At 39.8% G+C, this 26,830-nt stretch overlaps 1 protein-coding gene across 1 annotated transcript in view; it reads right to left on the bottom strand.

The window, feature by feature from the left end:
- Positions 1-26,600, bottom strand: part of LOC140314084 (protocadherin-16-like) — a 78,573-nt gene extending 51,973 nt beyond the window's left edge. The window contains exons 1-2 of the mRNA XM_072392118.1: positions 26,331-26,600; positions 19,522-21,342 (exon numbers count right to left, since the gene is read on the bottom strand). Of these exons, the coding sequence (XP_072248219.1) occupies positions 19,522-21,321 (1,800 nt within the window). The 5' untranslated portion in view covers positions 21,322-21,342; positions 26,331-26,600. The remainder of the gene's footprint in view (positions 1-19,521; positions 21,343-26,330) is intronic.
- Positions 26,601-26,830: the final 230 nt, after the last annotated feature.

The following is a 26,830-nucleotide window of genomic DNA, read 5'->3' as shown; positions in this document are numbered from 1 at the left end:
GAGAGCTAAAGTCTGCTGCATATTATAGAGATCAGTCTGGCTTTTAATTTGCTTTTCTACACAGAAAATGTAGCCAACATTAACTGAAATTTCCCACTGCACTGGAGGACAGGAAGTGGTTCGTGGGTCATTGACATCCTGCCAGGTTCATGTCTGTTCTTTCAAACCCCCACCTTGCAGCAACTGGTACAAAATACACTGCAGCATTCATATATTTTGGACAGTTCCAATTTAAGTTTTTGATTCATTAGCAACCATCCAAAATTCTGAGACCCTAACTTCCGCCAAACCCAAAAGAATCGTACCAGCAGAAAAAAAACATTGATTAATTCATACAGGGGGTAAAACTACCTTCGCAAAAATGTTGTTTCAGAAATGTCAGCAATGTTGGTGGAACTCATCACTATGGCGATCTGAAAAAATTCAAAAGAAGCTTTGTGAAAAAGAGAGATGTGCTTCTACAATGAGGTTAAAATTAGACAACCAAATTGTTCATTATAATCTATGCCAAGCTAATAATACACAGATTACAGCATTATAAGTGATTTTATTTAAGTTGACAAGCTTCCCTTCCATTGACTATATTGAAAAGTTATATCTATTTCTTGTATGTATGTCAGAGAAGCATTCACTTACCAGAATGAAGGGTCCACCATGACCTTCAGTATCAAACTTGTGAAAAGAAGAAGGATGGTATAACGTGTGACTTGGGCTTTGTGGAAACCATGTTTCAATGTAAAAAAATACATATATATTGTCAGGATTGACTAAGGAGACGCAGAGATAAGTTGGTGGCTATAAGGCGCAGCATAGTAATCTGTCTTGTGTGATTTACCAAGGTTTGCCAAGGGCAGTTTATCGCTGATTGCTCCATTATTTACAGCCAAAACAACAAATATTGCACTTGACATGACTTTGATAACTATTGTGAGGAGAAGGCACTGCAGAGTGCAGAGAGGGTGTATGGTGAGGGAGGAGAATTTCTCCATTTGTGCGAACCTATCTAGAATGCCAGAGGTAGACATAATTAAAACATATTGCCAAGGCATGCTATATGCAATTAAGAGGGAATCTAAGACAATCTACACACCCAAGTAGAGATCTTCATAGCATCAAAAAATCTGACGCAAACACGAAAATATCCAAAAAAAATATCCTTTAAAAGATAGGACACAAAGCCCATCTAGAAAACACCGTCACAGCCCTAAACAGCAAAGCTTTCACATCTTGTTCTAATCATCAAGTACACTTATAGTGTCATAATATTCATGTGTCAAAACAAAATGTAATGTTAGTATTCTTCTCCCTTCAGCTTGGCCATGACGCATAGAATTCACATTCTTTGCCAGAATAGTTAATCATTTTGAATGGGTTTATTTCACAGAACCATGTGAAAAAGTTCTCAGTCGGAACTGTTTGGGAAAGTGGAGGCACCTTCAAGAAACCTTCATCAGATGATTTGATGGAGGATCTCTCTATCAAGAGTGATCTTCAGCCAATCAGATCAACCAAGTGGAACAACACACAGTGGGGTTACAAGGCACTGTAAAGAATTGAATTAATGGCTAAATTACAATAAGAACTGAGTTATTAAGTTCATGTATACACCTTAGACTGAATAATACCGGATCAGGTTCCTCGCATTCGGATTGAGACTCCGAGATAACTAGATTTATAGTCGTACGAAACGTGCTTGTATACGGTGAATTGGACTTTACGTTCTGTGCTTGCACAAGATTTTTTCCTGGGGTCATGACCCGGCAGTCGAAGAAGACGATATTACTGTTGTTGTCGCCGTCAGAAATAAAAACAAAGAACGCGATGGAGAATGCAAGAAGCAATGCTCACTTCCGGACGGGTGAGCAGGCTCGGTTCATGCTGAACCAGCGGAAGGAGTTGAACATTTTATCTCAAATGCCTGAGTTTGTTGTTGCTGGTGGTGGTGGTGAAGAGGTCAACCGGAAGTGGCTCTATTACTACTAGTTGAAATAGGGACAGCGCCACCTATTGTACCAGGCTGTGACAGGCTTTGTGCCAATGATTCGATTTATTCACCACAATATATACTTAGATGATTGCCTTTGCCCAAATAAGGAGCATAGTCCAACTATAGCATAATCAAATTAATCTCATCATGTAGACCCACTGACAGAAGCAGTCAGCAAAAAGGACCTTTCACTGTCGATTGCTGTCACACTTTAAATCCACCTGTAGCTAACAGCATCAGACACCGATTGGTCCAAACATTTGTGTTACGGAAACAAACAGGTAGTGTAGAGCATTGCAAGATAATTCCAGCACCTTAGTAAGCTAAGTTAGCGTGCATTTTCTGTTGCATTTCACAGTGTAGGAGAACAATGTAGTGCTTTTTTAACTCTTCTTTGGATGAGCAGTCAAAACAATACAAGAGAAATAATGTGATAATAAAGACAAAAAGCACAGGAAGTCAAAACGAACTTCCTCCTTTTTCAATTATCCTTTTTTCAACATAACATAGTTTATGGTTTTTTTTCTAGATAATATTTGAATCTAAGCTGTCCCTGATCTTCAAGTCACTAATAAGAAAAATGCGCAGCTATTAAAGCCTCTTAAAGCCGGGACTCTGTCCTAGAAGTTAAGCAAGAATTTCAGATATTGTTTCCATAAGGTTCAATCTTAACATTTGTACAAGAAAAAAGCAGCACCTGTGTTGTTTTTAAGTTGCTCTAAGTCTATTATCAACAGGTCTCATTGCTGAAATGAGCTATATGTGTTCATAGAGCAGCACAATCAGGTTGCCCACAGAATAAGACACTTCCATTGGATTGGATCAGATCACATTTCTGGATTGGAGCCTGTACATAGTAAATGTTGAGTAAATCTAGCCCTTGAACTTAAGTCTGCTGAGCTAAAGTCTTGCATTTTAGTCATGCCTCCACCACATCATGCATCATCTTCTGAATTTTTCTGCTATCTGTACCTATTGGCAAATGGTTATACATCCAACTTTGGGCATCACTGTCAATCACTCTATTCTGTTGTTTAGTTATGATGACATGTTTAGAAAAAAATTTCACATCCGAATTACCACCTGGCTGAGACTTTGCCACTGTTCCTGCTTTGAGGCATGAGGGGCCACCCTGTCACACAGAAATGGCAGCAGGGCTTTGTTGTCTTTCACTGTCTGAGATGCCTGGCCCCCCCACGACCAGCCTGAAAGAGAGGGAGGCGGCCTGGCGCTGGAGTCTTGGCAGTCAGAAGGATCTGTGGTGTGGCCCCTCCTTTTCACTGGGCTGGGATAAGGCAGGGAGTGTGGCGCCTCTGAGGTTAGTGGGCTGCCTCATCGAGACACCATCTCCATCATGAGACTATTTTTATTCCATTTTCTTGCCTTTTCTTTTTTCTCCTACTCTGCAAAGACAATCCTTACTCTTTTTTTCAGCTGCTGCCTTTTCTATCTCTTTACCACGGTCCTCTTCTTCTAGGGTGCTGAGTTGTGTGTCGGTGTGTACACACCATGACAGAAAAAAGAAAAAAATTTACATTGCTTGGTTTTTGGTTTGGATCCCAGTATTCACTTGCTTTTTCCCTTTCTGTCTCGCAGATGCTTGCCAAGACAGTTAGAGTTCCCTGTCACTGGTTTGGCAGTATCACTGCAGTGTATATAAAGTTGCACAGACAGAGGCAATCTAAACCAAAAAGCTCTCCAGTTTCTTGTGTTTCCATTCAACTTTGATTCAACATATGACCTCTTGCATAGATTTGTAGTGAAATGCATAATTAACATGCAGGAAAAGCAAGCCCTGGAAAAGACTGAAAAGTCTTTGTTGGGATTATAATGCCCTTTATGTCATGATTGTGCTTCTGATGGAGAGGATCTCTGCATCTAACCAGCTAATCCAACATGTTGACTCGATTCACATGCAATGTGGTTATGCCAACGAGTTAGCAGGGGTCCCCAACTTTTAGGAAAGAAGTTTACCATCATAAAGCAGCTGTCCCAAATCAACAGTCCCTGCAGACTTACACAGTGCCGTGTTTGTGCCATAAGCCATTCTATACAAGCACATTGTGGCAACTCCTCTGGCATTTTTAACAGCCTGGCAACAACAAGCTCACAGTGAAAAGCGTCTAGACCAGTCTTCTCAGGAGACCATCACTTCACTTTAGCACTTGGGGTTAAAAGAAACAGCAAAAGGGATACTGATGTTCTTGTACATAATCCCCTAATTAGGACCTCTAAATTGGAGCATGTGGTAACTACAGTAAGTTTTGTAAGTAGTGTCAGGGAGGAAATGGGTTGTTAGCAAAGCCTCAAATACCACAAAAACTTAAGCTACCATTATTACTTTGCTACTTCAGGCAACAAAGCATTTAAAAAAAATTATCTTGGTGTATTAGGAATGAAACTGTTTTCCTCCCAGCATCACCCACCACTTGCCTAACAATCATAGCTAAATGAGCTCTGTACCTAAAACAAAGGCTTTACACAAAGTATGCTGTCAGTTGTCTTGGCTGAACTGAATTAATTTGAATAATTTTATTTACAGAATAGCATTAATTTGGGGAAATGGTTGATCCATCAATCTAGTTTGACACTGAGCTTTAGAAAAACGGTTTCCTCCCTTTTCCTTGTTTTTGTATAACTAAGGAGCTAGAAAAAAAACAGCAAATACAGATAAAAAGTTACATAATAAAGTCTTCTTTGGTGAGCCCGGAAAGATTCAAAAGCTGAGAATTAGTTTGGTGCTGTTTGAGCGAGCAGTTTCATCCTCATACACAGATCACTCCACTGCCACGGTGTTCCTTTCCACTGGTTTCCTTCAGTACCCACATCTGAGGTTTCTCAGGCTTAAGCAGAGATTGGAAACTAGCATACAGTCCAGTGTGAACACAGTTATGCGAGTGTATCAAGATGCTCTTTCCCGTCAGAGTACTCTGACGTCACAGCATTAATCCCTTTCACTATACCACCCAAGCCTCTGGGAGGTAACACCGAATCCCTCACTCACCTCCATTAGCAGAAGAACAATTACCCCAGGGATTGCATTAATGAGGTTTAATACACCAGTAATGAACGAAGGCAAACAACTAAGAACTGCACCAGTAAACAAGGTGTCATAAAAGTTAGTTGTTTACGCTTTAGAGCTCATGAAAGAAAGACTTCCCTTCACAAAATATGAGGCTATTGCATTGGCAAGAAATATTTACTTGACTTCACTGTAATGTTAACAAAGTTGACAATTTGTTTCCTTTAGGTCCAAATCAATTGTTTTCCGTCATCATCAGAATGGAATCTAAACCTAGAAGATTTTTTTAAATGTATTTTTCATTAGGCTTTTAAAAATCACTCTAAATGTATTAGGAAGCATGTTTTCTGTGGTGGATTCCACCATTAAAAGAAGTTGATTTCTAACTCATACAATATGAATCGTGCAGTACAGAAAGGCTGCATCAAAAAGGAAAATGTATTCTAATATGTGAAAACGTAGTTGTAGAATGTCAACCCTAGTAAAATTTTAGTGGCACAATATTGTTAATTAGTGTCCCTGACAGATTAATTCACTTCAAGGAAAATACCTAACCACTTCCAATTTGATGTGGTCATGCCAACCAAGCTCAAGACAACTCTCAGGAGAATAATAAACAACTAAGCGGTGAAAATGGTTTAGAGGGATCTCTAAATCAGTAACCAGTAGATACATAAAATGTCCCCATGGAATGTTTTTTAAATACTACGTATTTTCCATAATCGTGTCCTCTGACCTAAAAGAGATCATCATCAAAATGTGGTTCAAGATATAAGAGCTAATGATAACATTTTCCACTGATTCTACTGGGTTAAATGTTTTGAATGTAAGTGTTACCCGTTTTTAACTTCTATAGAACTTTAACTTTAACTTCACTTTCTTCACTGATGTTCCTTTTTAGCCTTGGGGTGATCAATTATGAATACATCCCAATGGCATCTACAGATGTCACAAAAAACTTTAGACTGTGGGTTGGTCTTTGCAATGTTAAAATGTGGAGTAACTATATAATACACTTTCCTCAGTAAAACACACTTTTTATATATTTGTCCTACCGTATAATATCATTATTAGGCCAATTTCATTACCCTAACTCAATCACAAGCACACACACAAGAATTAGGTAATTTAAGTCACAGATTGCTTTAAGCTCTCAATGGTACTTTTGAATAGATCTGCTGTGACTGAAGCTTTTTTCTCCTGTATATCCAAGCCAAAAATCTTTTCAGCTTGTGTGCTTTGGCCTCATCTTGATGCACCCTTCTCCTACTGCACTGGCCCTGGCCAAATCCTGCAGCTTTGTTCCACCTTCACAAACCAGGAACAGAGCACACTGACACAATTTGTCAGTGTTGCAATTTGTCTCTCTCATTCCCTTAAAACACAACTTTTGTTTGTAATTTCCAATGTGAAAAAGCGTCACAGAAAACATTTAATTGCAATTTCAGAGCAAAACCTTCTGGATGGAAAAAACATTTTCCTGCTAAGTTTTAATTTCCTGTCATGGAGAGAGTTCCTGTCAGGAGGAGTAAAACTGCCAAAACTAAAAGCAAGACTGAATAGATGCTTCAATGGATATATCAATATGTGAATAAATAATAGGGGGAGATACAACATGAAAATAAAAGCAAAAAGAAACCCTGAAAACTGAATAAATGGGGTTAAAATAAAGGTAATCAAACCAAGGAGAATGTCAAAACTGAAATGTAAACTATTTTTAATTATCTTGATTAATAATTTTTGGTGCATCGATATGGCATATCCTTTTATGCACAAGCAATTTACACATTACTGTGTTTATTTAGGTTTCAGTCTTCCACATTACAGACCCAACACTACTTTGACAACTAGGACAAATCTACCACTAATCAAGAAGTTTAAAAAAGGACTTTCCAAAAAGGCTTAATCTATTATGCAATCACATTTTGAATTAGACACACAAAAAATGGTTTTCCAATTTCAGCGCAATTTGACACTCTAGGAAAAATTCTTCACATTATTCTTGACTTGAAGTTTAAACAACTTCAGATTTCAGACAAAAACTTCCTGTTTTGGCAGCTCCCCTTGATATTTTACACTGTTGCCCATGTAGGCTTTGTCCAATCTGAGACAGAACAGTTGTGTTTGTTTCTTCACATGGCTAAACTGTGCAAGATAAAGGCTAAATGATAGCAACAGTCAGGCAGCTTCTGGCAACATGAGAGTATGCTGTAGGTGTGGGATAAGTCTGTCTCTGATGGGAAGTGTTTTTGAAACTGATAGCTCTTCCCTTCCAAGAAGAAAAACAGGGCAAATTAAATCTAATCAAGCTGGCACTTCATTAAGGTCACCTCCATCTATTATCAGAACCCAGGAGAGCTGGGAAGAACAGGGTAAATGAAAGGCTCCACAGTGAGACAAAAAGCAGGGACAATGATGTCCTAGCAAAGCCTGTAAAGGCTAAATCTTGTGAACTCTTTCTCGTGCATCCTTTATGACAAACGCAGTGATCCTGCCACTGACAACATGTGAGAGTGGGGGTCTTATAGGGGTAACATGCTGAATAAACATACTCAGTTCTCTGCCACTCTCATGATATCCCCTCAAAATGAAAACCTCAGTTGATATACAATATACAATCATCTGATAGCTCAGTTTATACTTTGTGTTTATACACCAGGATAAATGTAATCTCTCCAGCCAAGGGATCATGATGTTTCTATCCCCAAACAAACATCCCAGACTCAGCTACATGTTGTCTGGACCTGTAGGATGTGTTGATAATGTCATGTGATAGCTGAGACAGCAAGAACGTCAAAAAAAGAAAGACGGGTGAACTCTAGAAAAAAAGGACAGTACAATTTAAAGTGAAAGACCTGTGTTTGCATAATCTGAGCTTTCCAGGTTTCATAAGTTTACCTCTCCTCAATTCATGTGGGGACAAACCAAGCACATAAATACTCCACTGCAATTACAACAGAGAAGCCCTCACTTTAGCATGATGATTTGCCCATGGAATCGATGAGGTTCTTGTTTAGGCTACTCTCTACCCTCCCTTGTTTCCCAATATTGCCATGGTAACAAAGCACCACTAGCGCTTTATATACACGCCACTTTTGCACTCACACTGCATGAGGTAAATGGCCTCTTTTTCCCTCTCAGCATCTGCTTTCTTTCTCACTCTTCTTCCTTCCGTGTTCCACATACTGTTCAATCATTTCCACTTGCCTTTGCATTTATGCTATTTTCTTTGTGCGCCAGCATCTTCACGACTTCTTTCTTTTTCACGATGTTGCCCACTTAAAGAATGTTGGAACTCAAACTTTGTGCATAACAGATAGTGGTGGATCCAAGGGGAATTTTCAAAAGGGATAAACTTAAATGGGCAGCTTTGAAATGTCATTATCAAAAAACTTTAAATCATCAACAATTAATCACAAACTTAATTTTAAACTGGTTTGACTTGAAAATAGTCTTTTTCTCAAGAGACTTCGCTCCTACAACAAAAAAGCAGAGTGTGTCAGAGCTTGGCCCAGTCCCATAGCAGCAGTGGAGCCCTTCCCCCAGCTCCTCAGCAAAAACATTCACCATACTTCCATGTGTATGGGTGTCAGTGTGATGAATAAAGAGCGGAAGCAGGGCACAGGGTGACTTCACACTTAAACAGCCTGTTTACAAGTCATTTACAGAGCTGCAATAGGGGAAGGGGGACTCAGAAGAGTTTCCCAAATAAAGCTCCTCTTTCATAAATACGTAAGCGGAGTAAACAAAGCTAATAGCTTTACTATCTGTACTGTTACAAAATGCAACCTCTTGCCTAGGTAGGAACATTACATTAGCAGGAGATTCCCATGCAGTTCATTCAAAATAAAAGTAAATTTAAAAAACTTATGACTCAAAGTCTATTAGACTGCAAAAACAGCATTTTTGAGGTAAAAAAATATATATGATAATAAATTGGAAGGGAAGGCTCATAAATAAAAAGAAAGTGACAGGATGAGGAAGAAGAGGGATGCTTGAAACTGGCTTAGATTTAAAATCAGAGAAGACTAATTATCTTCCCATTTTTCCTGTTCACAGTCACGATACTTAGTAAACAATTGCTCACAAAAATGTCTCTCTCAAAGCATCAAACTTTCAGAACTCATCCGGAAACACTCACAAATGCTTAATAGTACAGCTGATTGATAAGTTTGGTACTCGTATAAGGATATAGTTTCAGATATTTTAGGCTAGACACTTTAGGCACATTGATGAGTGAACACTTACAGCTAACAGTACGGAAGTTTATCTATACACTGACAACAATGATGAAATTCCTGCATGTATTGTGGCTTTGCTAGGCCTTACTTTTTTATGATTCAAACATGACCATGAAAGGCACATTTCTGTATGAGGGTAATATATAATCTGCAGTACAGTAATTATGAGGCTCTGAAATGTCTGATGAAAGATTCTGTTTACTTTGGAGATCATACATCTAATGGCTATTACAGCAGACTTTAAACCATTCTGATGTGATAGTCCAACGCATTTAATGGCTTCTAATGGGTTGAAAAGAGTGTTTAAATGAAAGCTTTTGTTATAATTGTTCCATGCATTGCTGAGTGATATGTCAGGAAACTACAATCATCACAAGCTTAGAGCAGCAATCTCATAACTGAGAGTTTGATAGCTGCTTGGACCATGAAAATGCCAATGAAAATGTAATTTAAACTATACACTCCGATTCCATTGTTAACAAAGCGCACTTGAGAAAACTCACTTGGTAACTAGTAGGAAAACACTTGGGTTGTACTGGAAAGCCACAAATGAGACAACAGAATGTAATGAACAAGTCAGTCCAGGGTTATTTCACCGCTTGCCTTACGGCATCAATGCCCTGTATTCCTCTCAGTAATGACGATTTCATGAGCTTCTTCACCAATAAAATTCTTTCTATTAGAAGATTCATGGAATCATTCCTACCATTATTAGGTAGGTATTATAGGTAATCTTATTAGACAGCATGCAATCTGCTTTCCACTGCTTTGCTGATGATACTCAGCTGTACTTATCTATGAAACCAGATTAAACCAACAGGTTGGTCAGACTACAAGCATGTCTTAAAGATAAAGACCTTGATGGCTCAGAATTTTCAGCTCCTAAATTCAAACAAAACCAAAGTTGTTGCCTTTGGACCTGAGAATTTCAGGAAGAAACTGTCTAGTTACGACTGCAATAATTCACCTTCGTAATATTCCCAAAGTCAGGAACATCCTTTCTCAGAGTGATGCAGAAAAACTGGTTCATGGATTTGTTACTTCAAGACTGGGCTACTGTAATTCTTTATTATTGGGCTGTGTCACAAATTATCTGAAAAGCCTCCAGCTGATCCAAAATGCTGCAGCCAGAGATCTGATGAGAACAGGAGATATTATTTTTGTCCAGTTTTAGCTTCTCTTCATTGGCTCCCTGTTAACTTCAGAATAGAATTTAAAAATCTTCTCCTCACATATAAAGATCTTAATGACCGAGCTCCATCATACCTTAAAGATCTCATAGTGCAATATTTTCCAAACGGAGCACTTTGCTCTCAGACTGCAGGTTTACTTGTGGTTCCCAGAGTCTCTAAAAGCAGAATGGGAGGCAGAGCCTTCAGTTATCAGGCCCCTCTCTGTGGAACCAGCTGCCAGTATACATCAGAGAAGCAGACACCCCCTCTAACTTTCAGATTAGGCTTAAAACTTTCCTTTTTGACAAAGCTTGTAGTTAGGGATGGCTTAGGTGACCCTGAAACATCTCATCGTTATACTGTTATAGATTTAGATGGCTGGAGGCCTGCCATGATGTACAATGATTTCTATGTACATATAACAGGCAGATGGCCATCCCTCCTGGTTCTGGTTCTGATGGAGGTTTCTTCCAATCAAAATGGAGTTTTTTCTTTCCACTGTCGGCTCGTGCACGCTCAGGATGGGGAATTAGATCGAAGTTTTGGTGCAATCTGTTAGTTTCCTTAGCTATGCTACTTTTTTAGAATTGGCCTTGTATGTATGAATTGGACTAATTCAGAATTTGATTGTATTACAATGAATTGAACTCGAATTGGCTTGAATTAGATTGTGTCTTTGAAGTGCCTTGAGATGACATTTGTTGTAATTTGGCGGTTATATAAATAAAACTGAATTTAATTAAATCAAACCAAAGATCTGTGCAGGTTTGTGAAACAAGATATTTCACGTCTTTACATCCAACAGTCTTGTTTAGCGAGATTGCATTTGAGTATCAACGCTCTCTACGTGAATTAAAAGGTTGTGCTCAAGCCAAAAATAAGGCGCAGTGTTGCTATCAGAATGGAGCTGACAGAACAGGTGAAAACACCATTATTACTAAGGAAGAGCAGAAGGATACATACACACAAAGTTCAAAGAGGAGATAATGCAATATTCTGTGTAGCATAACAGAAATCTCATACTGGGATTTGAGGCTTTTGTAGTTGCAACAGGATCTGATGAAACATAATCATGTATAATGCAGGTTTGAGAGGAGACAGCTTCTCAAACCAAATGTCTGGATGTCCTCAGCCCCGGCAATGATGTACTGACTGAAATCATCAACAACTTGTTTCCCCATTGTGCTGGCTACCTGAATCATGTCTACATTGATTTGAATATTGAGTTGACAGAAGGCGCTACAGACGATCCACATTTTTTCTGGGCACTTCTTAACTCTCTTGTCATGCACCATCTGAGGGTGATCAGATTTTCTTGAAAGCCTGGAAGAAAGCCTCTGCTAGTGTGCTTAAGCCAATTACAGTTAAACACAAAAATGTCAGGTCTCATTTTGAGGTGCTGCATCGCAGTGAGGGTGACCGCAGCTTCTGCTGGAGATGACTGGCTGTGTATTTAGCCTTCAACCTATGCTATAACGGAAAGGTGGTGCAGAGCATCATTTAGTATGGATTTGACAAGCCAAAATCCTGTCTGCCTCATCAATATCCTGCTCCTGAGTTTGTTTGAATCCCACATAAAACGTTGGTAATGCTGTCTGGGAGGAATGGAGGGCACTGATTAGAGAATTTCTCCCACCCAAAACCTTGTTAACATCATGACATGCACATACACTCTCGTCCCTGGCTTTTTGTTCGTCTGCTGTGATACCACATAACAAATCTGAGTCCTACATACCAGCTCTGCTTAATTACTGCAGAGAGTCCAATCGCTCCAAATTCTCCCTCCAGACCTCCCAAAGCCCCAGTCCATACACAACAATCTAAACAAAGATTTGGCCTTTCAACTCAATGGCTTAAAGAAGCAGTTCACTACTCCCAACATAAATTCTTCAGCACCAGACCAAATTAGCTTTATTGATGAGGAACAAAACCCTGTGTAATTAGTTCCCCTGCTAAGTCTTTAAATCAACCTCCTTGCACTCAGTCCAAATCACTTCTTATCACAACAAATCTACAGGTTTGTTGTATTACCATAGAATAAAAAAACAGAGCACAGGTCCTCTCTTAAAACACTATTTCTGGCAGATGAGGTGAAGATTTCAACATATGCCAACAGTGGTGTGAGGGTGGACCACCACAGAGCATCGCTGCACACAGGTTGAGAGCCTGGTTAAAGTAGTACTGTATCCCTTTATGTCTGCAGCCAAGACAGGCAACGTTGGTAGACCACAATGTAAAAGTGGAGCGTCTTTTCCCACAAACCTCTTTCTCTGTGAGGATTGTAATTCTCTACCTCGTGCTCTGTTTCACAAAGCTTGGAAAAACTACTTACATGGTGGAACTGGGCCAGGTGCAAGGATGAGAAAATGTTTGCTTTTGATACGTTTTCAGCATCTCTTCTATTCGGTGGGGTCTTCATCGAGTGTGGGTATTTCACACAGTGTTTTCATTTTAAAAAATGTTTTAAAAACAGCAAATGCTTTTAAGAAGTGCCTCTTTACAATAACTGTGGCTCAATAAAATGTAGTTAAATGTGCCAAACAAGGATTTAAATCCAAAAACTAACTGTTCTGGGAAAAATAATCAAAGTAGGAGAGATATACAGTACTTAGTTAGGACTAAAAAAAACAGTAACTGTGATTCGATATACACCTATAAGCACTGTTTTAGTCCACCTAGGAACCGAGCGCTTTCACAATGTCATTAGTGACATTAGAACATCTGCAAAATATCCTGTACAAAAAAAAGATTTGGTCCTACATGTTCTTGACCACACAGACAGATAGTTTTTTCCCTATTCTACTGCCTCATGAAATGGTACCTTTTACCTCTTTTTCACTTGGGCAGTCACAGTATTGACTAATTCAAATTTTCAGCTATCTTCACAACCTATTTAGTGTTGCTGTAAACCAAAACTGCTCTGTTTGAAAGAAGACACATACCCTGTAATTCAGTGCAACACCCCCTCAATGAGTTTGTTTGGCTCAGTAACATTCTTCTCAATCGTTATTTCAACTGGCAGTCAGTGCAGCAGAAATGAGGGCTGAGGTCGCTGGAAGTCAACAGCGATGCATTCTTTGTAACAGTCAAGTTCTGGATATAAAGACATTTGCTCAGTGGTTAAGATATTTTCAGGCAGCGTAGATATATGCATGATCTTGGGAAGAGGCACTTTGGTCATGAATGTAAAATTTAACATGCTGGCATCTACTATGTACCATTACAGTATGTGTCCATCATCATCACACTCAAAGTGATTTGCTGCTTTTTGTTTGGGATCTAGTTTCCTGGTTACTGATTTTTGTTACCTGGCAGGCTGTCAGTCAGCATCTGCTTTCCAGTCTGGTGGTTTCTGGTGGACAGCAGGGGCCTGGATGGATGATTTAGCACAGATTTGCTTTGGAACCGAGAGAATATCATGAGCAGATGATGCTTCCTGATGCCCAACTTGTTTAGTAGTGCCAACAGCCTTGCACATGTGCAGGGGTACCAGGGAGGTGCGAACAGACGGCCTAGCAGCCGTCACCACAGCCAGTTTCAAGGTCTAGCCCCCTCCCCATTAATTTGTCTCAACGGAGAAAGCAAAGCGACAGACTGCGTATTTACAAAGGTCAAACAAAGAAGCTCCACTTGTGCTTGAATACAAGACTGTGACAATGCGACTGTGAAGACACATGCACCTGCAGTCTGACTTCACTTTGCTTGCAATGTACACCCCATCTTTCTTGCATCATTGAGCTAGATAAGCTTGGGCCTGATTAGAGAAATCCACAAGGCATTCTGCTTAGGTCACTTAAGGGAGGACTGAGCATCCCCAGGCGAGCAGATGCACTGCTATCACCTGCCCCGATCCACATGTCACCACACTACAAGGAAACGGCGGAAGTGAAGAGATGTAACAAGATCACAGAGGGGACAAAGCAATGTGGGAAAAGGAAACGAGAAGAGATATGAAGTCTGGTCAAGCTGAGAGAGCAAAGAAAGACAAACAGAGTACGAGACAGGACACCTCAGAGTCAGAGGATACATGTTAAAAGAGGAATCAACAGCTGGATACAGCTGTTGAGTAGAAGCTTTGTCATTCCTGCCAGAGGCTGAGTCCCTCTGAGGACTCTCAAGTGTTTTCTTTCTTTTTCTCTGTGTCTGGCCTTTCACTACATTCACACTGTTTTACAGAAACTTGGAAGTCGTACGAGGAGGTCTACCTCACCTGCAGCAGACAGCCTGTCCGACAGACTGTCCTGATGAAATTTTGTGCCCCTTGAGAGATGTATATAAACCCATCCACCTTCCTTGCCAGATGTGGGCAGGAAACCCCTCCAGCTGACTTTTATCCTTTACAACTTTTGCTTTACAGGCAGCACTGCTTCACAGCTCTTAACTGTTTGCTCAACCACTGATGAGTATTTCAATAAATAGAACGTGTTTTCTCTGTAGAAAACAACATGTTTTGCACAACATCACTGGCTGGTGGTTAGACCTGCATGATACAGCAATAACTTCAAAAATATTTAGAAGAACACGTGGAACAAGTAGATTATAGGAGACATATTTTACTTACTTTTTGAATGGTTCAATGATTAACTATAATAGAATGAGAAGTATAATCAATAATGAAGCTATAAATGGAGATACGCCCTTATTATTCTTGTAATTCCAAATTTAGTCCATGATTCATAAAGTACAAAAATGCAGCATTTCTATCACTTAGTTTAACAGTTTGGTGGTAAAACAATCACATCTTTGGTTTTACAATAATGAACGGTATTTCCTCCCAGCTTCTATATTCAACCATTTGACATTAAAATTTTCACCACAGCCTTCTCCTCTTTCTGTGTCGTTGGCGCAGTAGATTTGCTGATGGATGTCTGAGCACAATAAAATGCGCTCATCTGTCTCAAGCATAGCAACTTTGACCGGAACACCCACATTCTATCCAGATGTACATCAGTGTTTATGTTCACTTCATTGCTCCTGCTATGCCCAGAAGTAAGTGTTCAAGGAAGTATTACATTCACGAACACGTTAAGTAGCACATCCAGTTTCCTGCAATTTTACCATTCCCTGAAAATAGTGTTATACCGCAGAGCCACAGTGAAGCTTGGTTGTTGGGAGGAGTACAAAAAAAAACAGCAGAAAGACCAAATGCAGAGTCAGCTTGCCTCAAGCTAAACCAGTCTCACAGTGAGACAGAGCTGTCTAGTATTAAAACAGACTCGTGACATACACGATCCACAGAAAAATATCTGGTGAGAATTGATTACATGGTTTGTGAACCAAAATACCTGACTAAAATTAGCAATTTCCCTGATCTCCATAATTAGTCTCCTCTCATTTTCAGAAAGCTGGAGTCTTTTTTTGGAAAAGCTTTATTTGAGATAGAACAGTCAGGTTTCCTTTTTATTCGCCAAATGATTGCATTTCACATGGATGTTTTGCAGAACTTTAGTTAGAGTGAAAGTTATAATGAGCCCTTTTTATGGACTGTTGTTAAAAGGGGGAGAAAAAGGATTGTCACTTAGGAGTTAGAGAAGAGAAGCTCTTTGTGGAGTTGTGCTCTAAAACTAAAATATATAAATTATGATTTGTTTTAATAAACAACAGAACCAAAAAAAAGTCCCAAAGGCCATATTCATTTAGCAACTTCATTTCTCTTTTTTTGTTTTTTTACCAGAGAGGTTATACAATACCATTTCAGTTATATTGTATAAAAATATATACTCTGAGGGGGGCACATTAAAAGGGAAGAGACTGTTAAACATTAAAGCAGTGCAGAAATTTTAAAGTCCATGGAGGAAGCCTGGAGAAAAGTTACCTAAAAAAGATATCTAAAACCCGACCACTGCACCAAGCATTGTGAATATTACTAAATTAGAAAAAGCCTCTTTTTTTTAAGAGGTTCCAGTAGTTAAAACATGGCTTTAAGTACTGGAATCGGTATAAGCACCTGCCTGGTGGTTACCAGTGGGTGGTCACTATAGAACAAAAAGGCAGCAAAAACTATGGCGGGCTGGTGTGAAAGGAACACATTCTTTCAATCACTTATGCTTTCTCTCCAGGGCAATTATGAGTAGTCTTTTTACTCAAAAGACTGACTGCTTTTATGTTGGCAGGAGTGAGGAAGGGATTCAAGAGTGCCACTTCACTGGGGTACCTCTTTCAACGAGCCTGCCTTTAAAGAATTCAGGGTGAAATAATGAATATGTTCGGGTGTTGCTTTGTGAGCACAGAAAGAGACTTTGCATCTGTACTCATCTCGACTAAAAACTAGTAGGATCATAGCTTTGCTGCACACCAGAAATCACAGTCTAAATACAACAATCTGACAAAATAATGACAATCCCACTTTAGAGGTAAAGTAACGTTTAGAAAAAAGTCAAGGCATCAAAAGAGGAACTTCAGGCAGCAGTTGAGTTCCAGCTTAAACAAGGAAAAACTGACAAATGTTTGCTTCTTTAACTGCAGCAATCACTGATTGCCTTATGTTGGGAGCTGCAGCAATGACAAGCAGTCCATTCTGCAATGCACATCATGGGGGTGGGTTTAAAAATTAAATCTGGCCTATTCTCACACCTCGCTAATGAAAAATGAAGTGAGATCAGATAAAATTTTGGAGAGCTCTAGGCCAATGGACAGAAAAGGAAGCCCCCCGCTCATGTCACCTCCGCCACTCCTGCAAGTGCTTGTCAGGGTTCATTTCCCCCACAGCTGCCAAGAGACCCCCTCTCGCCTTTCTACTGGAGCCAGAACAACCCCCCAAAGTAGACAGAGGAACAATTCTTAGCAGAGACCCTACACATTAACCCAAAACCACAATGATATGTGTAAATTATTCCCCAGTGCGTGATTCTGACATAACCAACTGAAAAACTTCATTACTTCATAAGTAAAATAACAACTAGTAGAATAAATGGCTAACTCTCAAAGCCAAGACAACCATGCTTTGCTTTACGCCATTTGGATATATTAAAGCTGGCTCATGTGCCTCATTATCCCTCACGACATCTTGTATTAGTTTTTTTTCCCCTCCCGTTTCAGGATTTAAAAGCCCCAGTGCTTAACAAACCTCATGAAATGACCGTGAAGGAAAAACTCTTTTCATCTTATTACTTTCCTATTGTAATTCTGAGAGGGCTTTCACATATTAGCCATTACATGTACACTAGCATAACATACAATGTAACAATCTTTTGCATTTTTTTGTGTTAAAGTGATATATATACAGTATAGCAGGCATAAAAACAGAATTTGCCAAAAACATGGATAAAAAAAATGTGTGCACAAATTGCAGTAAAAATACCACAATAACCAAATTGCTACAACAATTTGGTTCATTTCCCACATCACTTCTGTGGGGTAACTATTTCATTTGATCTCAGCACCATCCAGAAAACTTAACAAACACAGTTTGATAATTAATAATGTACAATCAAATTAATAATGCCTCCAGAAAAACTCTCCAATAAGAAGCCTGTTGTTTGTGGAATGTTTTTCGTGTCGTATTTGATTTCCCCTCTCAAGGATGACCTATTTTCTTTGAAGCAGATCTTACATATTGAATTACAAGATTGATTGCTGTTAATTGGCTTAAGTCCTTATTTTTAGTTTTCCACCAGCCCCCCACACATCTAATTATAAAGTCATCTCAAAACCAACTGATGTTAAGCAGTAAGTGACAAAATATCACAGGCACAGAACTGTGGAGCCAGACTTCATTAGAATAATCATGAACTGCTGTGCTGGTGACCCACAGAGCAAAACAAATAGTGAAACTTCAAACTTCTGTATTAATAAACACAATACCCATATTGTAATGTTTTTTTGGACAGCACTGTGTCTTGAAATGGGGACACAGTGATTTTTATCTACAGAGAAAAAAGACAGACATCAGATGTCTTGCTGTGATGTTTGGATGTGGAGCTGGCACCCTGAGTAAGAGCAGTCTGTTTTCACATGGTCCGCCAAACACACGTCTGCAGCATCCAGCCAGGCCGAAGGGAAGCCAGAGAGCAGTGGCTTTTAACAGCTACTTCATAGTGGAACCCAAACATGCCACTGATTAAAACTGTCATATTCTAAGAACTGTCTTGGACACAGTTATCACAGAGTATCACAGCTCTCCAAAACATATACATATCTTAATAATTATTTGGCTCATTTTCCAACTGTCATAATCAGTTTCAGAACACTCTCAGATTCCACATCATTCTTGTATTCTTGTAGACGTCCTACACCCGTCCCAGCTCGTATTTGTACGTCCAAGCCAGCTGTTGCAGTAAGGCCTGCATTCTCATTCACCCTACGCTTGCCAACAGCCTACCCTGGGCCAAGATATCATCTGCTCAGCCTTCAACGTGGACCGGACAGTGTATCCAACTCCTTGATCCATGCAATTCCTCTGAAGACAGTGGTAGAAAAGATTTTATATGAACCTCTTCGATTTTTAAAAGAAACACAACCCTGCTGATGGGAATTATTGGAATGACTTTAACACCTGATGAGCTTCTTTTCCCACTGTAATTGCTTGCTTTTTGATGTGATAGCCAAAAACCAAAGACTGCAGCTGAATAGAGTGTAACTGTAATTTGTCTGAACTTTGATTCCTCCTGTCACCTGTGACCACTTTCTCGCTCTCAACAATCTTACTTAAGGTGCCTTTTAAGAGTGAAGTGACATGTATTTCTTAAGATAAAGCCCTGAATTTTTCTCTTTCTGTGAACCTGTCAAAAAACCATTTCATGCCTGGGCTGATGAAGCACTTTAAACTGCCTGTGTTACCCTGGAAACAATTTGAGAGGTGAAGATGAGGACAGCCAAAGCAGAGATCCTCGGGACCCAAAATATTAGGTAAATCCTCACTACCACCATGCAGTAACCACAGCTTCTCCATTAAGTAATCATTTCTCTCAGAGGAATAAAATGACTTCACAAATCCAGTAAAAGAAATCTGACATACAATGAATTATTAATATTTATTATTATCTTCTAAACAGCCTCAGAGATTGCAGAATCCTATATGAGCAAGGCATTTTAGTGCTGAAGTGTTGCCTAAATCAGTCAATCAATCAAAGGAACTTTTGATTAAATAAAATGACCTACCTCCAGAATGCAGGTCCCTGGAGCTGTGTTCTCCTTAATGGACACATTGTAGAAGTTTCTTGCAAAAATAGGCTCATTGTCATTAATATCCTGGAGTATAATGTTTACCACTGCGGTGGAAGAAAGTGGTGGTTTCCCTCCATCTGTAGCCACGACAGTTATAGTGGGACCAGGATTCTTTTCATAATCCAGCTGGGATAAGGTGGTGATAATGCCAGTAATGGAGTCTATACTGAACCAGCTGTAGTAAGAACTTTGGTCTTGTATGATTCTGTAGCTAATGTCTCCATTGGGCCCATGGTCTTTATCTCTAGCAGTTACTTGCAACACAAAACTACCTGGAAAAACCACTTCAGGGATGATCTGTCTGTAAACAGGCTGATCAAATAGAGGGGGGTTGTCATTGATGTCAGTCACTTGGATGATAAAGGAGGACTCAGCCCTGAGGGGAGGCGTGCCTGAGTCTGTTGCCATTACCCTCAGCTCATAGGAATCTCTCTCCTCCCGGTCCAGAATCTGATCCACACAAATGAGGTAGATGATGCTATCTTTAGTGGTCAAGGCAAACTTTCCATCGCCTCCTTCTAGTGACACATTGACATTGGCATACTCTCCGTAGTCTGGATCAGTCACTGAGATCCGCGCTACATACTGACCCGGTTGTGCCCCTTCTGAGATTCTGGGAGATCCATCCTCACTCAGAAAGATGATAGTCATCGTTGGCTGGTTGTCATTGTAATCTCTGACATGGATGGTGACAAAGGCATTGGTCACTTCTGGCTGGGTCGCATTGTCTTGCGCTTGGACCACCAGTTCGTGGACTCTCCTCATCTCGAAGTCCAGTGGCTTGTTCAAAGTGATGATTCCAGAGCGAGAGTCTATGACAAAGTAGTGGTCTGGGTCACTTTGTCTCCTATTGATTTCATATAGCACCATCCCATTGTCTCCCTCATCAGTATCTGTGGCAAACACCTGCAGGATGTTGCTTCCTGGTTGGAGGTTCTCAGATATTATAGCATGGTAGCGGCTCTGGTTAAAAACAGGAGCGTTGTCATTAATATCTTGCACAATAATATCTAATGTCATCTGATCAGTTCTTTTGGGGGAACCGCCATCAAAGGCCTCCAAAGATAAGGTATAGATGGATCTTTTCTCTCGATCTAGAATGGCATTTATCACTAAGTCGAGAAAGAGAACCTCATTACTTCCCCTCCTAGTCTCCAAGGTGAATGCCTGGCCAACGTTTCCATCCTTGATAAGGTAACCCTGTGTTGTAAGCTGGCCTTTATCCTTATCAACAGCTGGCTCGAGAGGAAACCTAGTGCCGATTGCTGTCTGCTCAGGGATTTTAAATGTGGCCCTCTTTCTGGGAAACTTCGGGGCATGGTCATTTATATCATTCACGTTGATGGTCACTTCAACTGTCACGCCTGTCATGGTGACAGCAATGAAGTTATATCTATCCCTCAACTCTCTGTCCAAAATTTTGGCGGTTTTAATTATGCCTGTATTTTCATCTATGTCCAAATCACTGCCCACTCCTGTGCCCTCGTGGTCTGAAATAAAGTATAGGGAGGCTGTGACTCCAGGAGGAAGCCCAGCACTGATGTCACCTACAATTGTGCCAGCTGGTTGCTCCTCATCTAGCTGTAGCTCAAGGGTCGCTAAGACCAGAGGTGAATGGACTGTTATGAGCTCCAAGACCACATACAACATTAGCAGTATCCTTTTGCTCCCCCAACACTCACGGTGCAAAGGATCCATTATAGACTTTCCAAAACCCTTGGCAGCTGTCTTCATTTTTGCTCCTTCGTTTTAAACCTGGAGACACACAAAGAGGAAAACCTGAGTAATATCAAAACCTTACAACAGCAGGAATTGAGAAAATATTTATGTAATGTTTTTATAGTAACTCAGTTTAAGAAAAATAGATATATGTCTTAAACACCTTCCCTTATGTTTTATTGGCTCTGTTCCTTACCACACAACTTACAATAGACCCAGCTTATAACATTTTCCAATATGTCTTAGTTCAGCTAATAAGTCAACACCTTGTTCCTCTTTGTACCAGAAAAATCTCCTTTGCTAAAGAAACATCAAAACCCAAGGCCACAGCATACCACCTCAGACAGGGAGTCTGTGACTGTTGCTATCGAGCTCAAATTAAAAAGGTGTGAGAGTCACTTTTACAGGGATACTCTGCATGTTAACTATAGCAACACTCTCTCATATGAGAGTAGGAGGTTAGGTCTTGGATTCAATATTAGCAACACATTTAGCTCTCATGGAGCAGGCAGTTTTAAATCACTCCTCTGAGAACAATTAAAATATCTGACTTTCACTAAGCTAACATATCTAGCAATATTTTGAGAATAAATGGTTTGTGTGTTGGATCAAAGGGAAAATCAAACATAAAATACTAATATTTGAAACTATAGAATGCCTTGCATAAATAGCAAACGCGCTTTGGCACGAGACCCACACCACTACACACAGTCTGTAACTGAGAATGAGAGTCATGATGGAGCAGTGTGGAAACTGTTCAACAAGACCGTCACCATCTGCAGAATAATCCAAAACCACTAAATGTCTGGCACACATGAAATTATTGTGTCATTTTCACTAAATAAAGAGAGGAGCTTCCAACTGTGTGCGGTTCTGTCTGAATTTGTGTCATTCAAAAATACTTGACATGTTTGCAAATTAAATTTAGCTTTAATTTTGAGGAAATATAAGTAGAAGCACAGCACACTGTATTAAAATTTGAAGAACTGAGCTTCCTAAGAAAGCTCTTGAAAGCTCCCCCCAGTGGCTTAACTGGCATCTACATGGAAACATTCAAAAAACATTTATGTGTGAGAGAGCATGTGTCTGTGTGTGTGCACTCACTAAATGCCTCCCATGTGTCCCTGAATGTAGTGTGGTGATCTGTCTTAGCCACGGTAGAAGCAGTGTGCTTGAGTGACAGAGTAGTAGGCTACAGCAGAATTGAAGGGCTCCACGCAGTCTACCTCTTTCCCTTTCTGGCTCTGCTGCATTGTAATTGAGGTCCTCTGGAAGTTGGCCATATGCGCACAAGATTCCAGGGCTAATTTCAGTCTGCCGTGATTCAGAACCCACAACACGGAAGATGCTAACTTTAATGTTATAAATCGGTTTGAATTCAACATAGAGTGAGTAGTAAGCTATGAGTACTACTTGTTTCTGAAATATGAAATAAGAATCAGTTCTGTTTGTATCTTTACTGGTGCAAGATTATTCAATAGTTAAGCATAAAAAATGCCAATTTGTTACATCGATTTGGAATCATACTAAATTTAAGGAGACCATTATAACTGTAAATGACAAGACCACAAATGACAAGCACTAGATATTCACCACTACATTCAATATTTTGGGTTGTTTTGTGAGTGATGTTCTTGGCAAAAAATATAAGAACATCCATTACGGCTTAAAAACACTGACAGTACACAAACTTTTAAGTCTCAGAAATGATTTACTTTGCTGCAACACTGGGGATGAACTTCAACAAAGCCCTTTCCAAAGCACAAAAGATAGCTTTTCAAGGCCTAAATCTTTGACCAAATGCCACAACTGAAATAATGCACTTTCTATTTGAGCCACAGTGGAGGACCTATGCAGAGCAGTGCAGCCTAATGAATATAACAGATGTAGTTGGCTGAGCTAATTCTACAATACCAGGTTAAGTAGAACATTTGCTTTTAAAAGGCTCAATGTGAAGCCCAATAGCCATTTTGACTCTTTAAAGCTAAAAACTAGGGTAACCAACCTCAAACACTGTCACCCACCAAAACAGGAACTAGGAGTTTGAGATCTGAAACTTGGGATAGTCTCATCATGCACAGGGCTCAAGGGACAGAGATCTGGGAAATAGCACTGTTTGGAAAAGCTGATAATGGTTAAAAGCTGTTGCATTTAGTAAGGTAATCCCATTCTGGTCTCGATTCAAGTGCTTTTCTTACATCATTGCCATGAGCATGCTGCATATATCCTACTAGTGGTTGATGATTGTTAATGAGTTTAGTTATGGTGAGGATTAACTCCCATGCACCCTTTACCAAGTCACCAAAATATTTAATTTGCACTTCTTGACATGACATTGTTGCAATAACCTAAGCAGTCTTTTTTTAATCCTTTAAACCAAGTCAACCAACAGTCTGACTGAAACCACTGTTGGAATACAATGAAAATCATTCTGATATTAAAAGATTAATATCCTTATTTAAAAAGTGGAGTGAAAATATAGGTAAAAGAAGAATAGACAAGGAGCCATGAAGCACACTGCCAATCTATATAATCTAATCAGAGAATACACATTAGAGTTCCCAAATATACAAGTAATAGAAAACACAAATAGTTATCATAATCTAATATCTTAAACAACACACATAGACATTATTTGAGTTAGTCACATGTCAGTAATTTAGATACAGTCCCCTATTCAACTAAAATATCTAATCTATACAGATAAAACAAAACATTACTTGAAATCTATCTCCATCAATCAAAAACATGATAATCAAAAGTAATATAGCAACTACATTACTTAATTAACAGAACCAAATCATTTCCACGACCAAAAGTCCAAAAGAGACAACTATAGTGACAGACTTTGTAAAATGAGCATGTCATGATTCCAGTTAACTCAAAGAAAACGTCTGTGGTTTCAAAACCATGCCAGCCTGCCTGAGGAGCATTGGAGCCATAATGGAAACCACAGACAGAACTGCAGATTGCCTGGACATGAGGATGACAGGCCCAGCACAAAGCAAACTAAAATGCTCTGAATGTTTGCCAGACTAAGTGCTGTGTTTCTGTGCCTTGCATTAGCCTTTGAAACTTCAGTCCCTGGGCATGAAAAAAGACAAGGAAAAGCCATCACAGGCCTCATATACATTAGCACATCCTGGTCACAACAAACATTGAGTTGAAAAAAGAACACTGGCTACTTTTTCCTGGTGAACCCTTTAGCCCTAGGTTCTGAGGATCCGTGACAAGAGAAATCATTGCTTTCCCATGCACGGAATAAGCAGCATGGGTTGGTCCAGCTGTTTGTGTGGGATGTCCAGGTCAAAAAAAACAACACACCTAATATCTTTGAAGATGACACCATCTGGCATTGCACTGGCAGCACAAGTGATTGCATCACTAAAAACACATGTGCATCGTGTTACAGTAGCAGGAGTGCAAGGAGTAACAACAGCTACAACTATGGTAAAAGTTGACCAAATGTGCGAACATTTTCATCCCCCAAAAGATCAGGACTGGTTGTGATTCAACAATGTTGGGAATTTACAAGTTTCTCGCTTTCAGTTGTGTAGATTATCAATTTCAAAGATCACAAAAATGATCAAATGAACCTCTGAGATGGCAGCCCAGCACAACACCCTTAAAGGCCATAATTTATGTACACATGACTTATTTTGCTTATGACGACACTACAGTGAGATGAGTTATAATTGCAGCCAAGCATTTGGTGTGGTCAATCTGGGATAAACATCTTGTGTTTTTCTTTCTTATTTTTTTCTTTCTTTACAAATAAGGAATGCCAGCTTCATCAACAACATATGCACACCACAAAGAGCAACAGGCACATGATTATGTCAGGCACTGCACCAAGAGTTTATGACATAGTTCCTGGATTGCAACAAAAGTTGTTGTCCAAATCTTGGTTTTATTCTCCATTGCCAATAGTTTTTGTTTGTTTTTCCCTGTGACCTGTAAATTTTAATCAATCCCAGAGTCTGAAAATGACACTCACAATAAAGTTTTAGACTAGAGTTGCAGCAAATGAAGAACTCATGATAACTGTCACCAAATAAAAAAAGTACCACCAGCACCTACAGATACACAAAAGTAATCCATAAATTAAACCTTAAGTTTAACCTTAACCTTTAAGTCTGCTAAGGTAATTCCAGCTGTTGGTGACAGAAACAAAGGAGGAGCCTAAAGTCTTGTTGTGGCTTGTGGCTGAAGAAAAAAATCCCAAAATTGTGCATCTTCACCATAGCAACCATCACGCTCACAACTTAGGTGCGATGTGATGGAACCCAGTGGAGATTTAATTAATGTATTAATTGAGGGAAAGGAACACCTAATCACGGTCAGTGAGCACAAGTGTGTTACCACAATAGGTCTGCCGTCATGTGGGAAACCATTTGGTGTGTTAAATTGGAGAAAAGGCGCAGCGACTCCAGCAGCACTGGGAGGATAACAATAACTCCATAGGCTGAACAGTTCGAGAGGAATGTTTCCGTCTCAGGGGGGCTTTAATCGAAAGCGACAAAACAGGCAGTTCATTTTTATTTTATTTTATTTTTTGGCTGCTCCTCAAAGAGACTTCGGTAGTATTAAAAAAAATAAATTAAGGCTTTGGAGTATGATATGCTCATTTTCAGTGCATAACCACAACAACAGTATTTCATGTTGTAGAACATCCTTGGTAGTTAATTATATGAAAAAGGCTAAGGGCAACACCAGTTCCTTTGTTTCTAAAATAGATCGTTTCCTAATATCAACTATGCTCCAGGTTTTAGTTTTCAAGGTGAAGAGAGAAGCCTGCATTCATACAATGGAAAAGTCTATAGTTACACTGAACCTTGCAGATGACATATCCACCGATCTGCACAAAAAAAAGTTGCCAGTACAAGTGTTAAACACGTCCATCCACTAAGAGCATCCACCACAGCTAGAACAATGGTTATGGAGAACTGCACTGATACCCAACTTCGTCGCAAGGTAAGGGTACTTGTGGAGTGAGGATACCTTTTGTTGTGATGGATACTCACATTCATCTGTCCCTTCCCGGTGTTTTTCAGTTTTAAGATATCCTTCTCAGTACCCCGTAAAGAAGACGAAGTACAAAGGAAGAGTTACATCCATCTCAGGGAAAATCTTGTCTACTCTGAGAGAGACTCGGGAGATTTTCTCTGCAGCACACAAATTGTTTCTTTGAAAAAGAAAGTTCTTTCTTATCAAACGACAAGACAAAGTGAAAAAGCAAACTTGTGGTGAAACTTTCCTCGTCTAGCGGACCATGAACTTATCGGCTCCCACTGCCTGGCTGTCTGGTCGCAGGCACACTGCAGCAGCACGCTAACTGAAACCAAACGATGTGGGGGCCGTGCAGTGGACGTCCGTCTCCAAAATCTGATTTATTCAACACGTGACGGGGTGCAACCTCCAGCTCCTCTCCTCTTTACCGCTGCTGCTGCTGCTGTGATTACCTCAAGAAGCCACACTGCAGGGAGGCAGTCCAGGTTACTGCTGAACTTTGGTGCCACCATCC

Source organism: Leuresthes tenuis, unplaced genomic scaffold (assembly GCF_036924035.1).
Source record: "Leuresthes tenuis unplaced genomic scaffold, fLeuTen1.0.hap1 SCAF_9, whole genome shotgun sequence".
Lineage (NCBI taxonomy): Eukaryota > Metazoa > Chordata > Actinopteri > Atheriniformes > Atherinopsidae > Leuresthes > Leuresthes tenuis.
The sequence above is the reverse complement of the archived record's forward strand: the minus strand, read 5'-3'. Positions and strand labels throughout refer to the sequence as shown.